A 21,246-nucleotide genomic window follows, 5' to 3' on the forward strand; every position below is an offset into this window, starting at 1 on the left:
ATTATTGATTTTTTTTTTTATTAAGGTTCTCCAATGTTAAAGTTTTCTTGCATGCTAAAAGACAAGTAACTGCTAGAAATTATTTTATTCTTTTGTGTTTTCTAATAGAGGGAAGGAATTAATATTATTTTTTATAAGCGAGACAAGCTTGGGACTGTCTGGATGTGTGCCAAATCTCTCCCTTCTGTCTTGGCAGCAGCCTTTAAAATAATGAGTTGTGATAAAGCATCACATTTCAAAAACACCCACCCCATAAACAAGTATTTATCAAAGCTTGTTTGGGAATGAACTAGATATTCTGTGTATCTTTTCCTCTATTCCATCTTTCAAATGTTCTTTCAGAGACAGAAAGGGATTTTTCCAGTCATGTGCCAGCCCCTGTCGCCACACTGGGGCAAGTTGCCTGTCTGCATCACTTTGAAAAGCACTGTATTTATTACAATCATTCTTATTTTCTTATGATTTTATTTATTTCCTAAATAAAGCTCACTAACTTAAGAAAGGCTTGGTGTTATTTTCGCCGTCAGAAAGGGAATTGAGCAGCTTGGAGATGTGATGATGGGGGATTGTTATAGAAACAGCTGAGCAGTGCTGCACTTTCCTTCCTTGCTTTTTTTCATTCCTTCTTTCTGGAGGAAGGAAGGTCCTTTTGGAGCTGCAGAAATGCCCAGAACATCTCTGGGCACTTCTCTCAGACCTGCCTAGCTGGAAGAGCATTTACAGGCTCTTCAATAGAACCCACAGAGAGAGCTCAGTTTAAAAAAAAACCCCCCCAAAAAAACCCGGATATGGATCAAATCCATGCTAAATAAACAGACACGAAACTCAGTGCCCAGTGCTCCTCCTTTCCAAGGCACAGCTGGCAGAAAGCAGCCAAATCTCAGCTTGATCTGCTCTAATTGCCATCGCAGCCACCCCTCGGACCCCAGGCTCTCTTCCCAGGGCATTTCCATCCTTGGGAAGAGCTCCAGGAGCTCGGGCTGCCCCTGCCAGGCTCAGCCGGAGCTGGAGGAATCCACGGAGCTGCCTCCCAGGCGTGAGGTTCTGCTCCCAGCCTGGCTCCTCCTGGAACAAGCTCCTGATTTTCATCTCCCAGACCTTCGGCCCCAAAAGCGTCTCCATAAGGAAGTGGCTGACACTGAAAGGAGCTGGAATCAGGGAGATATCAAGAATTCTCTGATTCAATAAATAATTTCTGTGTGATTTTTTTTTGTTTGTTTTTGTTTTTGTCTGGATCAGATAAAAGGATGCAGAAAAATCAACGGAGAATTTGAGGGAGTTCAATCAGCAGCATTTACTCTGTGTTTAACAACCAGGTTGGCAAAGAGGCAAAATGCTCCTACAGCTACGATAGTCTGAAATAATCAAGGACAAAGTTTGGAGGGAAAAAAAAACTTGCGTATTATTTTTAATGAACTAATGAAGCTGAAAACAAACAAACAAACAAATTTTTGGGTTATAAGTCCTTGTTCAGTACAGGAAAAGAACTCAAACCTTGCACTGGTGGTGTTGGTCATTCGGGGGGCTTCAGTGAAGAGGTAGTCGGGTCGAGAAGAGGGAAGAGAGGGGGAATGAACAACTTTTGGGAGCTGCTTCTCTTGTCAGGGCTGTGTCCTACCGAACCGGTGCTCCTGCAGCTGGAAGTGGCTCTGGGGAGCCGTGCTGGGTCGCCCGGCCGTGGGAGGCTCCGGGCCGGCGAGAGCCGCTCCTGCAGACCCGATCTCCTCGCCAGGCCTGGAGCTCCGTGTTTGGGTTTCCATTCAATATTCCTCGGCTTCGGTCTCCAAGGCTACACGCCAACATCCAACCCCTCCTCCCACTCCCGTTTTCAAAGAAAGAAAAACACTGTGAAAAGAGGCTGCAACGATTTCTGGGCGGTTTTCAAAGCCGAGAGGCAGCGCTGGGAGCTGCTCTCGCTGCACACTCCGGTCCAGCCTCCGCTCCATCCTGGGGCGAGCAGGAGAGCACCTCCCCGCCCGGCAAGTGCAGGGTGTGGGGGAGCAGTTCAACGTTTTTAGGGAAAAAAATGATTTTTAAAAAGGAGTTTAGAGTAGTTAACTACACGGGGTTTCATTGAAATCCTTCTGCAAAAGCTGGTTTTGTTTGGGAATTCCATGGAGGGGAAGGAGCCGGGAGCTTGTGCTGGCCCCACTCCCTGGCAGAAGAGGGTGTGGGGTTGCTGCCCTCAGCTTTGGGGGCTCTCGCTCATTTCTCTTCCCTTGCTTACAGAATAATCTGCTTTTAAGGGTCGGATACTCCTGCCCTATTCCAGCACAGAGAGCAGGGCAGCCTTGGGTGCCGAAGCAGTGCCCAGCTTCTCCAGGTGCTGCAACAGCCCCGCTCCGGGGGCCACGATCCCACAGCGCCAAAGAAATGGGACATCCAGGGGATAGCTAGGTGGGTGTGCAGAGGAGGAAAAGGAGGATGAAGAGAGGGAAAAAGAGAAGGGGAAAGGAAGATGAGGAAGAAGAGAAGAAGGGCAGCATCCAGTAGCTCCTTGCAATGAGATCTGACACCAGGCTTGCTGGATGCTGTGACAGAAGCACCTGCAAGGAAACCAGAGTTAAATCTGGTTTGTGTTGCTATAATTATGCAGCTACACTGCGGTTAGAAAATATAGGATACATCTCAAATTCTGCTTTTTTTTCGTTTTTTTTTTTTCTTTTCATTTTTGTTTGAGGCTTTTGTCCCAGCTCAGTGTTCCCGTGCTCTCTGTCGGTGTGGAAGGATTTCAGCCAGGTTCTCCCTGCGTACGCCCCGGCGAACTCGATCCAGCGCTTGATTTCCGTGTCACACCATCCGCATTCCTGCGGCGAGCAACCAGCACGCTGCAAACATCAACCTTGGGGCCGGGAGGAGGGTCCTGATCTCCCGGTCCCCTCGGGGACAGGCTGGGACAGGAACGCTGTCCCGAGACTACAGCAATCCCCGGGATTTCGAGTAAATGCAGCAGCCCCAAGGCACGGAGCTAGGAGCGAGGGCTGTGGACAGGGGTTATTTTTATTTTAGTCCCGAGTGACTCACACTTATCCCGGTGTGACTCACGGGGAGCTGAGGCCCTGGGCCGGGCAGGGATGTGGCACAGCGCGGCACGGCATGGCACGGCATGGCTCACAGGGCACACATGACACGGCACACACATAGCACGTGGCACACACGGCACAGTGGGGCACACAGGAATCGCCTTTCCCGTCTCCTCCGCAGGTGCAGCATCGCAAGGAGCACTCTGACACCAATGTTTTATGGGAAAGTTTGATTAAATAAACGATTCCCAAGCGCCGGGTGTTGAAAGGGAGGCTCAGCCCGTGCCGTGCCGCTCACCCCTGGCGCCCGGGAGCTGCTCACTTGCAGCTCAAGCTTTGCTGCACGTATGTTCTGAGCCGCAGCTCCAGGTGCTGCAGGAGCTCATCCATCACGGACAGGAAAATCCGTACGGACTCTGCTCGCGCTTGGCCCAGACCCGGCTCTGGGAACCAGCTCTCCTATGGCCCGAGCAGCCTGGAAAACATTGCTTTTTCAGGATCGCTTTCCAACAAACGGCAAATCCTACAGATTTCTACTTGGCTCAGACCGAAAGCATTTTTACAGCGATTGATTTTCTCTGCGAGATTCAGAGAAAGGCTGAAAGGCTGCTCCCGCTTCCAGGAATCCCGGCGAGCACAGGTCGTTCCCTGCAGGGACAATGCTGCGCAGGCACTGCCCGCATCCCACCCCTCCGGCATCCCACCCCTGCCCGCCCCCACCCGGGGCACCGGGGGAAGCCCTTTCCTGGCTGCAGCCACGGCTCGGAGGGGACAGGCGGAGAGGTCCCGCGTGTGGCAGAGGGTGACGGTGCCTCTCCACGGGCGGTGGGTGCGCGGCCGACCCTGGGTGCCCCTTCCTGGCCCCGGGGATGCCGCCTGCGCTCTCCGGAGCACCGGGCAGTGCCGAGCCGGGATGTGCCCTGCCGGTCCGGTCCTGTCGGTTCCTATCCATGCCAGTCCGTGCCCGTAGGTCGCTGCCGGTGGGTCGGTGCCAGTCCGGTCGCTGTCGGTCCGTGTCACACCAGTGGGTCGATGCCATTCCGGTCCGGTTCGGTCGGCGCGGCTCGGTCGGTGCCGCTGGCTGCCGTGCCGTGCCGTGCCGTGCCGTGCCGTGCCGGTGGGTGCCGCGGGGATGCGCTGCGCTGCGGTGGGACCGGACCCGTGGGAGGCGGCGGGGGCGGCCCCGATAATTGCATAACCGGGACGTCAATGCCGGCGGGAGCGCGGGGGAAGCGCGGGAAGATGGCGCCCCGCACCCGGCCCCCGCCGCGCCCCGCAGCCCCCCGGGCCCGCGCCCCGAGCGCCCGCTGAGCGCGCCGGGGGCACCGCGGTAAGGGCGGCCCCGGGCGGGACGGGCGGACGGGCGGGCGGACGGACAGACGGACGGCGCCGCGGCCGCCTTTGAATGAGCCAATGGCGGCGGGGCCGCGGCCGCCGCTCGGAGCTGCCCGCGGCCACCCCCGGCAGGTGCCACCGGGACCGGGGGACCCGGGCGGGCGCTCCGGCCGCTCCCCGCACGTGTCCGCGGGGCCGGGGGGAAGGAGCGGCGGGAGCCCCGGGGGCGCGGAGCCGCGGTAGCCCCCGGGCAGGGAGCGGCGGGGGGAGCGGAGGGAAGCGCGGGGGTGTGCGGGAGCCCCGGGGGTGCGGAGCGGAGCTGCCGCCGCGCTCGGACGCGCTCCCACGCGGGGACCCGGCGAGTGCCGCCGCCGGGACGCGTCGCGGCTCGCGAGCGCCGAGCTTTGCCGTGGGTGGGATCGCTCTGCCCGTCCCGGGGCTCTCGGGGAGCGGGAGAGTCCTCGTGGATGGCAGGGGCCGGGCAGAGGGGGCGATCCGCGGTGCCAGGACACGAGTGGTGCCATGAGGCCGCATGCGTGGCCGTGACGGGACCGCCAAGGGGAGAAAAGTCTCGTTCGAGGCGTTTCCGCGGTGTCCTCCGGTATCGCAGCTCTGCTGCGGGTGGTTTCTTTGCCTCCTGCACCCCAAACCTCGTGGCGGTGACATTTGGCCGCCTGGTTTCTCTCGCTGTGGGTGGTGCTGGCACATCCCTACTCCTGCAGCTGTCCCGGTGGTTTGGGAGCCCACAAAACTGCGCGGAAATCGCGATTTTAAAATCGCGGTCAATTTAAAGCTTTTATTCCTTATGTACCCCTTCCCAAAACTGAACCATGCGGACCTGTGGCGTGTCCCAGTGCTGTGGGAGCCTCTCGAGGGTTAATTCGCTCTTGTTCACCAGTAGCAAAGGTTTTGGCTGCTCCCTGTATTTCGTGGAAAGGAACCATCTCATCCTCTCTGTTCTGCAGTGTCCCGAGCCCCTGCTGGTGGGGCTGAGCCACCTCCAGCCTCGGTCCTCCCAGGCAAAGCACTCAGGGATGCTGTGCCCGGCTGTGCCGGGAGGGCAGGTGACAGCGTGTGTGTCCCCCGCAGGCTCTGCTGATGGAGACCACCGAGCTGAACCCCCTGATCCGGGATGTGTACCAGCAGGCAGCGGGCTCGGCGCGGAGGGGCAGCGGCTGCCGGGAGCTGATGGTCCGGCTGAGCGAGGGGCAGTACGTGCTGTGCCGCTGGACAGACGGGCTCTACTACCTCGGCAAGATCAAGAGGGTAACGTGGGCACCCCCAGGTGAACGGGAGGATCCCAAGTGAGAACCGGTGTCAGCGGAGCCGGTGCCATTCCCGGGCTCAGGGGCTGCTGGCCTGGGCTGCGATGTGTCTTTGGGCAGCAGGGCGTTTCGGGTTGACATCCCGCCCCAAACCTGACTGCCCGCAGCCCCGAGAGACAGGATCAGACCCCAAGGGAAAGGGGAAAGTGCTGGGAATGGGAGCTGACCCTCCACCGTTCTTCCCGCTCTCTTCTGGCAGGTGAGCGGCTCCAAGCAGAGCTGCCTCGTCACGTTTGAGGATAACTCCAAGTACTGGGTGCTCTGGAAGGACATCCAGCATGGTGAGTGTTGCCCCAGCCTCCCTTTCCCGCTGCCGTGCTGTGGGACCCTTCCCGCAGCACGGGGATGTGGCTGGGCCACCTCTGTCCCCCTCGTCCCACAGCCGGTGTCCCGGGGGAGGAGCCCAAGTGCAGCATCTGCCTGGGGAAGAAGTCGGGCCCCAGGAACGAAATCCTCATCTGCGGGAAGTGCGGGCTGGGTGAGTGTGGGTGTCGCGCCCCGGGCTCTGCGGTGCCCACCCCGGGCTCTGGTGGGGCCGGCCCCGCGGCGCTGATGCCGAGCCCTCCCGCAGGTTATCACCAGCAGTGCCACATCCCGGTGGCGAGCGGCGGCGAGGACCCGCTGGGGACGCCGTGGTTCTGCCGCCGCTGCATTTTTGCCCTGGCCGTGAGGGTGAGTGGGGCTGCCCCGGGTTCCCGGCTCCCGGCACAGTGGGACAGGACGTGGTCCCCGAGCGGCTCTGCTGACCCCGTCCCTGTCTGTCCCACAGAAAGGGGGTGCCCTGAAGAAAGGAGCCATTGCCAGGACGCTGCAAGCCGTGAAGATGGTGCTGTCCTACAACCCCGAGCTGCTGGAGTGGGACTCCCCACACCGCACCAACCAGCAGCAGTGCTACTGCTACTGCGGGGGCCCCGGAGAGTAAGGCCCTGCCAGTGTGTCACGATGGGTTTTGTAGGGACAAGAAAGATAGGATCAGGGCGGGGATGTTTGATTCCAGACTTGCAGGACACTGCCCTGGGGCCAGCGGCTTTGCTCCCCACGCTGCCTCCTCTGTCTGGGTCTCTGCTTGCACCAGAAACACCAGTTAGGGACAGATTTCCTCTCCCTGGCTGGGGGGTCTCTGCCTGGGGGGGACTGGGGCAGTGGTTGCCGCACGCTGCCCTCACTGTCACCTCCTGTCCCCGTCCAGGTGGTACCTGAAGATGCTGCAGTGCTACCGCTGCCGGCAGTGGTTCCACGAAGCCTGTACCCAGTGCCTCAGCGACCCCATGATGTTCGGAGACCGGTACGACCCCTCTGGGCTTTGCTGAGATGAGTCCCCAGGGGCCATTCATGGACACATCCCAGCTGGGTCTCCCTGATCCGTCTGACACCGACGTGGATCAGGTGGCCCTGTCCCACAGAGCCCCACTCCTCCTGGCCTTGCTGTCACTGTTGGCACTGTCCCACCTGGCCCATCCCTGAGCCCTGCATGGCTGTAGGATGATCCTCACTCCCAGCGTTTTCCATGATGTTTTCCAGGTTCTATGTGTTTTTCTGCTCTGTATGCAACCAGGGACCAGAATACATCAAGCGTCTGCCTTTGAGATGGTAAGAAATGGAATGTGAAATTTGGAACATGCCCAGGTGGCTCTGGGACATCATCCCTGGAAGTGTTCAAGACCAGGCTGGACAGGGCTTGGAGCAACCTGGTCTAGTGCAAGGTGTCCCTGCCCATGGCAGGGTGCAGGACTGGATGATTTTTAAGCCCCCTTCCGACACAAAGCATTCTAGGATTGTGTGTTTGGGTTTTCCCCCACCTCTCCCCAAAGCTCAAGGGATGCTGTCCTGGCTGTGACATCTGCTGGGGTACACCTCTGGGCTGGGCTGCTTCTCCTGTGCAGTGTGGGAAGGTTCCAGTGGTGGGTTTGGGAAGACCTAGGAGCTGTGGTGGCACTGGCAGACCAGGGCATGGTGGTGGCACCATCCTGCCAGGGCCGCTGACCCTGTGCCCCCCTTTGCTGCAGGGTGGACATCGTTCATCTGGCCCTCTACAACCTGGGTGTGCAGAGCAAGAAGAAGTACTTTGACTTCGAGGAGATCTTGGCCTTTGTGAACCACCACTGGGACCCTCTGCAGCTCGGGAAGGTACAGACACCCCCTGGCCTTGGGCTGGAGAGCAGCCATGGGAGTGAGAAATGCTTGTGCTGCACTCAGCACGGCAGCTCCTGCTCCACAGGAGCTCAATCCCCTTCCTCTTCGCCGGGATTTCCCTTGTTGGAGTGTCAGACCCGACACCTTTCCCAGTGGGAGCTAAAGCTGGGAGAAGAACTCACACCAAGGCGTGTTGGAAACCTGTCCCCGGGGCAGGACAGGGCGGCTCCCCGAGGGCGGCAGTGCCAGACCCGGGTGGCTCTGCCAGGCCTTGGCTCCCTCCCTCCCTCCCTCCCTCCCTCCCCGAGCTTGGGCAGGAGCCGAAAGCCGGAGTTCGGGTTCCCCCGTCTGTTTGGATTTTGCATAACCACAGCGGGCACTGAGCCCTGCCTGCCTCCCTGTCCCGCAGCTCACGGGCACCCCCATCTCAGAGCGCGGCCCCCACCTCCTCAACGCCCTCAACAGCTACAAAAGCAGGTGAGTCCCGGGCGGGGGATGGCCACAGGGAGGGATGCAGGATGCTCCCGTGCCAGCCTGGCTGAGTGAGGGCTGTTTCCTCCTCTCTGCCGCCAAGGTTTCTGTGTGGGAAGGAGATAAAAAAGAAGAAATGCATCTTCCGCCTGCGGATCCGCGTTCCCCCGAACCCCCCCAGCAAAGTGCTGCCGGAGAAAGCGCCCGGCGAGGGCGACAGCAGCTGCTGTGAGCTGAAGAAGGGGGGGAAAAGCAAATATGCCCATAAGGACAGGTGAGTGGCCCCGTTGCCCCGGACGTTCCCGCAGCAGCCCCCCCTGACCCCGTCCCTCCCACGCCCTGTTTGCAGCCTCCTGCCGCGGCAGCTCCAGCAGCAGAAGCGGCGAGCGCGGCGCAAGAGGGCCAAGTTCCTGCTGGAGGATGCCATTCCCAGCGTGAGTCCTTCCCCCCTCCTCTCTGCAGCCTGCCGGGGATTTGGCAGCCGCGGGGCACTGCCCGGCCCTGGGGCTGCCCGCAAGTTTCCCCCACTCCTGCGAGTAGGGAGAGCTCCTGGGGAGCTGTGGGAAGGGTTGCATGCCCAGCCCAGGGCAGCGGGTGCCAGCAGTGGGATGTGGGCAGCACTCCTGTGCCAGGCAGTGAGGAATGAGCTGGTTTTTTGTGTCAGAGCGACTTCACCTCGGCCTGGAGCACCAACCACCACCTGGCCAGCATCTTCGACTTCACGCTGGATGAGATCCAGAGCCTGAAAAGGTCCGTGCAGCTGGAGCAGGGGTGTGGGGGGCCAGCGGTGCTGCTTGTGCCAGGCTGGGGGCGATGCTGCATCCCAGCCTGTCCCATCCCACCCTATCCCATCCACAGTGCCAGCTCAGGACAGACTTTCTTATCGGATGTGGACTCCACAGATGCCACCAGCACCTCAGGCTCGGCCACCACGAGCCTCTCCTACGAGTCCAGGTGAGGACTGTGCCCTTTGCCTCCCTTCTGGAGGGGTCCCGGTGGCATGGCCAGGGGGACGAGGATCTGTGTCTCCCTTCTTCACGTCCCACCCTGGGGAGCTTTTCCTCCCTGCGTCCCAAAACCGGCTGGGGGTCCCAGAGCCGTCGGTCCTTGCTGGGCTCCCCCAAATTCCGGGCGTGCTCCCTGCAGAGTCCAGCACGGGGCGGGGGAAGGGGGCACCTTTTGGGTGCTGCCCTCACTCCTGCCCCGTGCCCTCCCCGGCAGCCGCAGGACCGTGGGCAGCCGCAAGCGCAAACTGGCAGTGCCAGCCTACGCCTCGGGGGCCAAGAGGAGAGGGGGAGAGCTGGGAGGGCGCCCGGCAGCGACCACCCCCGAGGGCAGCGAGGCAGCGGCCGGCCCCGACCGCCCCGACGACGCCATCGACAGCCACACCTTCGAGAGCATCAGCGAGGACGACTCCTCGCTGTCCCACCTCAAGTCCTCCATCAGCAGCTACTTCGGGGCCGCGGGCCGGCTGGTGTGCGGGGAGAGGTACCAGGTGCTGGCCCGGCGGGTGACGCTGGAGGGGAAGGTGCAGTACCTGGTGGAGTGGGAAGGCACAACACCCTACTGAGCCCCGCCAGCCTCGGAGCCTCTCCCGAAGCCGAAGCAGAGATGATCGGGCTGCTGGGGAAGCCCGTGAGGCACAGGAGAGGTGCTGGAGCCTCCCCCCCGGCAAGCTCGGCGGGAGGAGGCAGCGTCCAGGCCGGCAGTGCTGCCCAGCAATGAAACCTGAAGCCCTGACACTCTATTTTTTTTAATGTTAACAATTTTTAGTTCCTTGGCTGTGTTTATGCAGTGTGGCCCAGCCGTGGCCTCCTGATGGAGCCCGGTGGTGCTCAGAGCAGTGAGGGGGTCCGACCCTTCCAGGAGGGTCCCCCGGCACAGCTGGAGCAGCTGCTTGGAGGGAACCCCACACCCTGCTCATGCAGAGGGACCTCGGCCTGTGCCTGGCACAGCCTGGCTCATCCCGGTGTCCCAGCCTGACTGAGCAGCCTCGAGGGGCTCCCGCTGCCAAAACACAAACCCCTTCTCATCCCTGGGCTCTCACAGCTCGTCCCTGTGTCCATGGGAAATTTTGGGACAGCTCTTGGGGTTTTACACTTCATCCTGAAGAAGAAGATCCTGAATCAATTCATTAAAGGAATGTGGTTTGTTTTATACGAGATGAAAATGCCCCAAAACCAGCCCACACGTGGCTGTTGAAGCCATGGGGCAGATGTGCTCTCACCCCACAACCTGGACTGTGTGTGGTGCTGCAGCAGCAGCTTCATCTCCCTGTTCTGACAATCATGATCTTGGAAGAGATCGTCCAAAAAAATCCTCCTTTGCCTTAAAACCACCATGGGCACTTCACAGACTGGAGCCCAAGGCCTTTGTTTCTACAGCAATCTTCATCCCAAATGTGCCAAACCAGCAGACAAACCAAAAAACGCCGAAGAGGACAGTGGGGGAAGGGGCTGTACCATGGTCCCTGTGGCCTCCTGGCTGTGCCTCTCTCACAGTGGTGATGTTTGTGAGCACTGGGCTTGATTTGCCTGCAGGAGAGAAGGAGCAACCCCCTCCTTTAACAAAGCAATACTGCCAGCTTGGGCAGAAGCAGAGCAGTTTTTAAAAAAGATTCCAATATCAGATAGATGTGTTAGATTATTTTTTTCTTTTAGAGAGAGAGAGAGAGAGATTTTTAATATCCTCCTCATCTCTCCCGCATTCCACTGTGGCTGTCCCATGGGATGGAGGGTGGGCCATGCTGGGCTGTGAGGTCCTGGCCAGCAGCAGACCTGTCCTGTCCTACCTGTGCTTGTGGGATCTCATCTGGAGCACAGTGTCCCTGTCCCTTTGGGAGAGGTGCTGCTGGGTCCCCCCATCCCTGGCAGGGAGGTGTCCAGCAGCTGGAGAACTCCCTGTCCTGCCTTACCTTTGTCCTTGAAGGATCAATTCAAATATTTCCCTTTCTTAGTGCCTATGGAGCCCTTCCAAGGGGCTGCCAAGAGCTGTGCCAGGGCTGAGCAGGGTAATGCCTGTGGCCTGTGCCAATGGACATGACACTTGTGGAAGCACCCACAGCATGTGGCCCTGGCTCCTCTCTGCTCCCTCTCTGTTCCCTCTCCTCCTCTCCTGGCTTCTTGCAGAGAACTGAATGTGGAGCCTTTAAAATTATTTTTGTTGCAGAGTATATTTTGCATTTGCTGTAATAGAGATTATAACAACTCTGTGCACCTTCTGATTTCTGAGTTCAGGTTGCTTGCTTGTAAGCAACTCCTGTTATACCCAAGTTGTAATTAATATGTCTGATGTACAATTAAAAAGTGGGGTTTTTTTCAATGTCACTGGTTTTTTTGTAGTGTGAGGATTATTGAGTTGGGATGCCCAGTGCCCACCACAGGGCACCTGGTGCTGCTGGGTTGTGTTCTGTGCCAGGTGAGGTGGGCAAGCCTCGGACAGGCCTTTCCTCCTGCCCAGCTGTGACCACCAGACCCTGCACAGGTAAGGAATGCTCCTGTTTATTCCCTTCCCAGTCACATAAATAACACAAAAATGTTCCAGAAAGTCATATCCTATAAGCCATTAACATAAAGATCTTTTTACAAGGTTCAACTTGGCTAGGCAGAAAGCTGCTGCTCAGGTGGGGGTAGGGATGCAGGGCCAGGGCAATGTCGTGGTCCTGCTGGCACTTGGGTTCCCTGAACTGGCCCTGGGTGCTGCCCAGCTCTCCGTGACAGGCCGGAATCTGCTGCTCGCGACTCCTGCTAAATCCTCGCTGGCTTTTTCTGCTTCCTTGGACTCCGCAGGGCTCCAGGAGCTGCCGGCAGGGGAGGCGGGGGAGGCACCGTGCGGGTGCCCGGCCACATCCTGCAGCCTCCGGGCTGGGGAAGCAGAGGCAGAGCGGGGCAGGATGCGGGGGGTGGGGGCAGGATGGCTTCAGGGCTGCCTGTGGGGACACATGGCACTGCAGGGGCTGCCAGGCCACGGCTCCCAGCTGGAATTCGCTGCTGACAGCCTGAGTGTCCTGACAGGAACATCTCCGCGTATCCTCATCCGCAGCTTTTGGGGCAGGCAGCCCTTCCCCAGCTCATCCTGCACCGGCTCCCGGGGACGGGAGATTTCCCGATCCCAAGCTCCTGTGTCACAGCAAACCCGAGAAGATAAAAGCTGCCTCCCGCGCGGCTCAGCAGGGTCCCGGTCTCCCCAAAAATGAGCCGCACTTAGCGCTTCTCAGTCCCGTGGGACGTTCTCCTCTATCCATTTGAGGTAGAGAGGGTTTCCTTGGTCAATAGGCAGGCTGATGATTTCGGGGATTTCAAAGGGATGGATGGATCTAAAGTGGAAACAGGCGCGGAGGAGGAGCGGAGTCAGCGCCAGCCCCGCAGGAGCCCCGGCCCTGCCCCGCTCCCTCCCGCACTTCAAAGCACCCGCAGCTTCTTTCTGCCACGTGGGAATTTTGCTTTGAGTCTGGGGTTTACCACAGACCGCCGGGGGCCTGGCCCAAAGCTGAGTGTGCTCCCCTCTCGGGAAATGCAGGAAATCCTGTCAGCAATAACCTGAGTGAGGAGGAGAATCCCTCCTCGAATCCAGCGTGGAGGGCTGGCTGGGTGAAGCCCACTGTTGATATTTCTGCCACCTTTTCTTTTTTGCTGATGTTTTTTTTCTGGCTTGTAAGATACAGCAGGAGCACTTAACACCCCCCTGGGTGGGATCGGGCTCAAGGAAATCCCAAAGCTGGAGCAGGAGGTGACAGCCTACCTTGGATGGGACACCCAGTGCTCCTGTGGAGTCAGAGCCTCACCTGACGTAGTTGGACAGTTCCCCGATTTTGGACGTCCTTGTTTTCACCAACTGTGGAGAGTAAAAAACCAAAACAAACCCCAAAGGAGATGGGAAGGGATGGAGGGATTCTGACCAAAACAAACCCCAAGGGAGATGTGAAGGGACGGAGGGACTCTGATGTGCAGCTCCACAGCCCCCACCCAGCATGGCCAGGGTGTGACAGGAGCTCTTTCCAGCTCCCTCAACTTCCCTGGAGTAATGTTCCCAAACCCAACAGGGATGGAGACAGGGATTTTTGTGATGTAGCGAATAATCACTTACCAGCAGTATTTCAGTGGATTCTTCCAGTTCTCCTTTCCAGAAATACCTGGATTTAAAAGAAAAGCAGCATCAGCAAATCCAGCTCTGGCCGCAGCCATTCCAACCCTTCCCTGCTTGGTGCTTTTTTGCATGTGTCCATTTCTTTGCAAAAGTGGCTCAAGAGGCATTGCTGGCTCCAAAACTGCTGAGCACATGAGTGAGCACCCCAGATTTATGCACCAGAGCCTCCTCCACAGAATTTGCCCAGAGGGACTGCCAGGGCAAATTTGCTGGGACTGGGGTGACCTGTGGTGGTGGCCCTGCTCTGACTGCCTGCAGGGATCGTGGCTGGGAGGCTGAGCTTTCTTCCTCTCTTTCCCCGCAGGAGAGGAACTGCACTTCTCATGAGTCAGATATGACCTTTCAAAACACTTCTGCTGCCAGGAGCCCGTCCTGATCTCATCTGCCTGCAGGGCTCCTGCACGAGGAGGGCTCAGAGGCGTCACGGTGTCTCCTGAGCAGAGCACGGAGCAGAATCCAGCTGGAGCTGCCAGGGCCGTGCAGGAGCAGCTCTGCTCTGGCTGCTGGGGTTTGTAGGGAATGATGGATAAGGGGAAGAAGGGCATTACTGAGTGTGCTCTCAGGTGAGATATGGGGCTGCACTGTGGGGATCCCCACCTGAGGGATGCTGTGCTGGGATCTGCTCCTCAATTCTGCCGGGGCGTTTCTATGAGGAAAAGCTGGTTTGGGGCTTTGCTCTTGAAGCTCTCTAACAAGTGCAGTCCCTTTGCATGGACAGCTGAGGACACCTGCAGAGCAGGGCTGGGCCTGTTCCAAGGTCAAACCTGCTGTTTTTCCTGCCTGAAAAAGCTGCTTAGTTTTGTAAAGGCCTTTTCTGGCCCCTATCTTGGCTGCATTTTAGAGCCTCTAATAACAGGTACCATGTCCTCAGAACCATAAACCTGAAATTGCTGGATGTCTGTGTAACCAAGTAACCAATAAATGAATGATCCCCATGGGCAGTCAGAGCATCTGCACTCCTTGGTGAGACTCATCCCCACCACCTGCAACAACAAACAGACCCAGCAGCCTTCTGGAAACTGAGACCTGTGTCCATCCCCTCCTTCCCTCCCTGCTCTGCCTCCTCCATTGGGGAATATCCAGCCTGACTTACAAGGCCGAGCTCTTGGGCAGGATGTTCACGTAGGCAGCCAGTTTCTTATCCATGATGGCCCTGGGGGAGACAGGAGGGGAGTCAGTGTCAGCCCAGCTCTGTGCTGACCCCCAGCCTTGGGGACATTCCCTTGTGCTGCCCAGGACTGCCAGCAGCAGCTTTGACATTGGAGACATGGAATTTTGGGTTACTTATTACCCTGAGAAAACAGAGGCAAAGGTGAACTTTGGCTGGAGATCCTTCAGATCAGGCCCTCCTGGCAGGGCTCTGGGACCCTCCCTGTGCTGAGGAGGGAGTTTGGGTGTTGTTCCTGGCCTGGAGGACCCTGCCCAGTGCCAGCCCTGAGCCCCTCTGGCTGTGGGGTCACCATGGTAGGGACTGAACCGTGGGACTGAAAGAACCCAGGGAAGGATGGGAAGGGTTTGTCTGCCACAGTCCAACTGTGCCCCTTCCTCCCAAATACTCATCTTTTAAAATTAACAGCATCAAGGTTTTCCAACCCAAAATGTCCCAGAGATTACAGAGCACTGAAACAATCTCAGGGAGGATTTTTAGGAGAAAGGGGGTACATGTTGTGTTTTTGTGAGCAGAGCAGTGTCTGTCCCTTCTCATGGAGGTGGCAGCCATCCCTTCAGGTAGGGCACCAGCGACTCCACCTTTGCTTTCCTCTGACACTGGCTTGGGGGGAACATGGCCGGAGAGAAGCATCCCAGGAGGCTCAGGGTTGTTTGCTCTCGCCATGTGTAGGCAGTTCCAGGCATTTAATAGTCATGGAACATCTTGAGTTAATCTTTAGACCAACAGAGTGCAGCAGCACGAGCAGAGCCACCCCTGCTGTGCCTATCATGTCACACATGGCACAAATCAGTTTGCATTTGCTGCCTGCAAGTTGCAAGTCCTTTTAGTACAGGAACCTTTTGGTTTTGGTGCTCTGTCCCAATAAATTGAGATCCTAAATGAGATCTTGAACTTTGTCCCAGCAAGCTGAGCAGCAGCAACAAGAAGCCACCAGGGGAACAGAGAACATTGTAAGGAGCTGAATGTGATCTATGGAAAATGTCTGCATAATACATGATAGCTTTGGGTTGGGCAGTTAATTGTGTGTTTTTGTGCCTCACTCTGGACCCTGAAGTGAGACAGATTAAATATTAATAAGCAGAAAAGCAAAGAAATGATAAGCACAACTCTAAGGCAGCAGTGGGGGCTGGAGGGGGTGCTGGGCCAGTTGGGTGAGGTGCAGTGGCCACACCACCCAGCCAAGGGGGTCAGCTCCTCCCAGGACAGGCAAGAAGGTCTTGAGATGCTGAATTCTACCTGCAGCTCTTCTGCCTTCCCAAAGCTTGAACTCCTTTTCCTGAAATCAGCAGAAAATTTCCTTGCAGACTGATCCATCTGAGCTAATGTTCCACTGAGTAGTGCAAAGGAAGAATAAACATAATAGCACAGGAAAAAGGAGGCGGGGTGGGGAATGAGTGTAGAAGCCCCGTATCATCCCCTGCAACCAGGGCTCATTGCTCCCAATTCCAGAACAAAGGAATAATTACTCCACCAGTAAAACCACAACCAAAGTACACATATCTCAGCGAGGGGGAGTGATTTATCTCCTCTCCCTTTCCTGCAAGATGAGGAACAAAGAGTGGAAAGCATTTGCAAAGCTGTTAAGACGAGATATTTTCAGGAACTGAGGCTCTTTTCACCAGGTACAGCAGCTCCTTTTTTTTTTTTGTTTTTTTTAGGAGACACCGAGCAGTGCAGACATAATTCTGTTTGAATTTCTTAATACAGTTGCAGTATTTAAGATGACACAAACTCCCTTTCAGTAGCCTGTCAGTTCCTGAACATGTTTGGGAGCACTTTGTTGGAGATGGAGGGGTTTTGGCAGCAGCAGGGCAGCAGGAAAACAGCACAGGAGGTGTTGCAGGAAACTTCACGGTCCATCATAAACACTTGCCCAGTCAACATGGGTTCAGTTCTTTGAACAGACGATTCATTGAATCAGGGACTGACAAAAAAAAAAAAACTCTTCATGCAAAATATCACACAAAGTATCTCATATATCAAAATAGAAGAAGGAAAAAATCGAGGAAAAGCCCTCATTCCCTGAAGTTTGCCTGGTGAGCGGAGTGGCACCTCACAAATGTTTGTTGGGGACCCCTTTGATAGTGCCTTTATTTTCATGTCAGAGCACTGTGCTTTGTCCCTCTCTATAAATATCCCTCCTGGCATTTTGTTGTCTGTGTTGTACTAGAGAGGAAAGAAGACTGTGACAGATCAGAGAACATCAGGCTGGAGTTTAATCCAACTGAGAACCCAGAAAATCAGGGTCACGAAAATGGGTCTTGAAAATGAAAGGCAGTGAAATAAATAGAGAATTGCTGCTGTTACCGTGGCATCGACTTGAGAGACAAATGTCAGCTTTCCTTGGGACAGAGCAGCTCTTGGTAAGGGGGTTGTGATACAGAGTCAGTGGAAAGGAGCATTGCTTGGGTATCACAGAATCCCAGAATGGTTTGGGTTGGGAGAGACCTTAAATTTTATGTCACTCCACCCCCTGCCAAGAGCAGGGACACCTTCCACTATCCCAGGGTGCTTCAAACCCCATCCAACCTGGCCTTGGACAGTTCCAGGGATGGGGCAGCCAGAGCTGCTCTGGGCAACCTGTACCAGGGCTTGCCCACCTTGGAAATGCAAAGTACAAAGGGACAAGGAGATATTGAGCTTTATTCCAGCTTTGGAACCCCTCAGGCAGAGGAGCAAGGGAAGTGTGGCCGTACCTGGCGATGTCCCTGGCGATCTGCTCGTTGAGGCAGTTGACGAAGGCGATGGAATGTGTCCCTGGGATGTAGCTGCCTGTGACAGCCGAGTGCAGGTGCAGAGCCAGGCCCCGGAGCAGGGGGTACATCAGCACCAGCAGCGTCAGCGCCTCGGAGACAACACCAGGGGTGATGGGAGGTGAAATGCTGCACTTTGGAAACCGGCATTCACACTGCCTGTGACTTGAGGGATATTTCCAGGCTTCTCTCAACATTGCAGGAAGCAGTTAAATTAAATTAAGGTGAGAACCTGCTTCTAGGGGGATTCATTCCTCTCCAAGAGGGCCAGTCTTGTGCTCAGGGCAGGAGAGGAGCAGTTTGGAGGCTGGATCAGCCCAGGGGTGCCCAGACCTCAACTGTGTGAGTTCACCCCCAGGTTAATGGGGGTTCCAGACCCCACCACCCAACTACCGCCCCACCACCAACCAGACAGGAGTGGTTTTCTGAAGAGGAATAAGGAGGTAAGACATGGAATGTCTCAGTTTCTTGTGCAAAAAAGAGCAAGAAGGGAATGGCTCCCACACCCAGCACATCTCTCCTGCTCAGGACACGTCTGTAGCCATCCTTTAGCTGTGTGCCAGGGGTGAGGTGTGTCCATCCCTCTGGGAAATGGGGGGGACAGGACCCTCTGCCTCCCTGGGGAATTTCCCTCCTGCCCTGGCAGGTTATTCTCCTCTGCCACAGCTCTGTGCAGCCTAGCCAGACCGCGCTCCAGCCTCACAGCCTGACAAAAAGGCAGGTTTTGAATTCATCTCATCTTAATTATCTGCTACTAAAAGCGCGGTGAATCAGGATCCCGTGGGGCACAGAAATCTCGCTGTGCAGACAAACTGTGCCCAGGTCTGCAGGGCTGCACAGACACCAAGGCTCTGCCCGTGGCCTGCCACAGCAGCAGCAACAAGTGGGGTTTGCTGTGCAGGAGCTGCTATTCCTGGCAAGCCCCTTCTCTGCTGTTTGTGCTCACATGGCATCAACAGCCTCCCAAAAATATATCATTATCCCAGTGGGGATGCTGCGGGAATGGGGAGGTTAATTTGGAGTGCTGAGAAGCAGCTGAAGGATGGTGCTGTTCTGGGCTGCAGCGCTTTCCTTTTGTCTTTTGTTTTGTTTTTGATATAAACAGCATCTGGCCCTGATTCAGCTACATTGATTTTAAAAAATGCTTAGAAGAATAAGAATATCTTTCCCCTTCTTATTTCCACCCTCCTTTGTCCTCTGAAAAACCTGTCATTACAGCACTAATGTAGAAATCTCTTTCTCTCTCTTTTTTTTTAATTTTATTTTTTAAATTGAATTAAAAATCTCTCTTGTCACCACAAGGCCAGGAGCTCCTTCCCATTTGGAAAATGACTGATGTGCTGTATTGCTTGTCTCCTCTTTCCCAATCCATTTGAGGAAATATTCTTTGTTGCCACAAGACTTCTCATCATAATTTTTAGAGCTCCTTCTGCGCTCTTTTTTCCCCACTAAGCCATTTAACAAATATTATACAACAAATCCCAGAAGCTACTCAGTGAGTTACAAGCCAAACAGAGATGTGCTGGTGTACCTATTTTTCCAGATTAAAATGTAATCATGCTCCTTGCTCAGGAAAAAAGAAAACATCCAACCTGTTCAGCCTGCTGATCATTAATCTTCTTGTAAGATGTACGTGCATGGGATGAGGAAATTCCCAGGATCATTTCCAGTTGAAAATTAGGACAAACATAAACACTATGTTGTTCTTTTCTGGGGTTCCCCCCCCCCTTTTTTTAATGAGAAGGAAGATTTCCCCCCCCCCCCCCCTTTTTTTTCCAGAATAATTGTATTAGCCAAGGATGGTGCAAAAGAGGAGTGAAACATCAGGATTCCGGCCTGATAAACCAATTAAACTCATAACTGCCAAAATACTGGAGTGAACAAAACTGAAAACACCCCTGTGAGGATTTGAGGACTTCACTGAAAAGCACCAAGAAGCAAAACACCAGTTGAGTGCAGAGACTCAGATTTCTGCAACATTTCTTTTGATTTTGGTGAACTAAAACCAGCTTTAGGTTTTAAATCACCATGCTAGGACTTTTTGCCTAGTTCTGATGAGATTCTGTTAAAAACCCCAACTGAACAACAACACCTGAACACAACTTGTAGTGATGCTAAGTGCAAGAAAACTTGAAAATTTGCTTCTCTCCCAGCAGATACAGGCAGTGCACCCCTCCTGCATGATGGTTTTGGGGAGAGGTTTGCTAACAAAGGTACAGACAGATATTTCCATGGTTGCTTGGTGTGGGTTGGTGTCTGTTGTGGTCCTTGGGAAGTGTCCCATGTTCTGTATCTCCATCCCATCCCTGTGTCCATCCCATCCCTGTGTCCGTCCCATCCCTGTGTCCATCCTATCCCTGTGTCCATCCTATCCCTGTGTCCATCCCATCCCTGTGTTTATCCTATCCCTGTGTCCATCCCATCCCATCCCATCCCATCCCATCCCTGTGTTCACCCTATCCCTGTGTCCATCCCATCCCTGTGTCCATCCCATCCCTGTGTTTATCCTATCCCTGTGTCCATCCCATCCCATCCCTGTGTTCACCCTATCCCTGTGTTCACCCTATCCCTGTGTCCATCCCATCCCTGTGTCCATCCCATCCCTGTGTCCATCCCATCCCTGTGTCTATCCCATCCCTGTGTCCATCCCATCCCTGTGTTTATCCTATCCCTGTGTCCATCCCATCCCATCCCATCCCTGTGTCCATCCCATCCCTGTGTCCATCCCATCCCTGTGTCCATCCCATCCCATCCCATCCCATCCCATCCCATCCCATCCCATCCCGTCATCCCATCCCGTCATCCCATCCCATTATCCCATCCCAGTCCCGAGCTGGCACTCACCAGCAGCACGGTGCCGCGGCCGGGCCGGGGGCAGCCCTGGGCAGCGGGGGGCAGCGGGCAGCGCTGGCTCAGCCCCTCCATGTCCGGCGGCCCCTTCACCTGCTCTGCCCGAGCCGGGAGCGCTGCCTGGACAGGCGGCACTGACTCCTCCTCCTCCTCCTCCTTCTCCTCCTCCTCTCCTTCCTCCCCGGTCGGTGCCCGCCCGCTGCGGGACAAGGGACGCGGTGTCCCCACCTGCCAGCCCCGGGCTCCTCACCCGCCTGACCTGCAGAGCTGGGGGGACAAATGTAGGGGACTGGCACCCCAAAAATGCCAAGGCAAGCGAGTGCTGGTGTCGAGCTGCCCGCACCAGCATCCGCTGGGATTTCCAGGCTCTCCCTCCAGTGCAAGCACTGGAACCCTCCCAGTGCCGTCCCCGGTGCTCTGAGATGTGCTGACGCCATTTATCACCTTTGTTTTGGTGATAAAACCTCTGCTTTCCCTGTCTATAAAACTGTCATTTTCTCAGAGTTCTTTTGGTTGGGGCTCTTTGGGTAGAAAGTACCGGGCAGGTGCCGAGTCCTGGCGTGGTGTTTGTACCCAAAATCTCCTGCAAGGGGCTCGGGGCAGAGGAGCCGAGCGCTCTTTCTGTCTCACGCTGTAACTTTATTTCCCACCTTGTAACTTTTCAGTGTCCTTGTCTGTTCCCGTAATCTGCCAGGAGAATCTATCTATTACATATTTATTTAGGGGACGTAGTCTTTCGCAGAGCTGGAAGCACAGAGCTGTCGAAGTTACCTGACGACACCAACTTGTTTGCGAAAGGTGAGAAAATTCGTCTTGAAGACAGGAGGGGGTGGTGGCACGTTCTCCGCAGCGCAGGGCGAACACCGGGATGGGACCGGCTGTTCCTGCTCTCTCGGGCCCAGCGCTTCCCCTTCCCGAACCCAGATTAACGCTGTTTATCCCAGTTTTTCCAAAAAACAGCGACACCGTGAACTGACCTCCACCCCCCCTCAGGGGATCGACACCCGCCGATGAGACCACGCCCCTCCATTGACAAGACC

At 56.0% G+C, this 21,246-nt stretch overlaps 2 protein-coding genes across 2 annotated transcripts; one reads left to right on the forward strand and one right to left on the reverse strand.

Annotated features, from left to right (window-relative positions):
* The first annotated feature begins 1,571 nt into the window (after positions 1-1,571).
* Positions 1,572-9,857, forward strand: PHF19 (PHD finger protein 19). Its single transcript, XM_062505935.1, has 17 exons — positions 1,572-1,928; positions 2,273-2,397; positions 3,779-3,959; positions 5,448-5,624; positions 5,883-5,964; positions 6,066-6,161; positions 6,255-6,355; positions 6,453-6,601; positions 6,873-6,968; positions 7,205-7,273; positions 7,690-7,810; positions 8,226-8,293; positions 8,391-8,561; positions 8,637-8,721; positions 8,952-9,037; positions 9,146-9,241; positions 9,509-9,857. Exons 1-17 carry the CDS (start codon positions 1,572-1,574, stop codon positions 9,855-9,857), a joined length of 2,409 nt encoding a protein of 802 aa, XP_062361919.1.
* A 2,642-nt stretch (positions 9,858-12,499) lies between these two features.
* Positions 12,500-20,281, reverse strand: LOC134051622 (protein CutA homolog). Its single transcript, XM_062505501.1, has 6 exons — positions 20,201-20,281; positions 17,300-17,448; positions 14,526-14,585; positions 13,373-13,418; positions 13,071-13,120; positions 12,500-12,602 (listed from the first exon to the last, which is right to left on the reverse strand). Exons 1-6 carry the CDS (start codon positions 20,279-20,281, stop codon positions 12,500-12,502), a joined length of 489 nt encoding a protein of 162 aa, XP_062361485.1.
* Between the last annotated feature and the right edge of the window lie 965 nt (positions 20,282-21,246).

This window comes from Cinclus cinclus, chromosome 19 (assembly GCF_963662255.1).
Source record: "Cinclus cinclus chromosome 19, bCinCin1.1, whole genome shotgun sequence".
In the NCBI taxonomy this organism is placed as follows: Eukaryota; Metazoa; Chordata; class Aves; order Passeriformes; family Cinclidae; genus Cinclus; species Cinclus cinclus.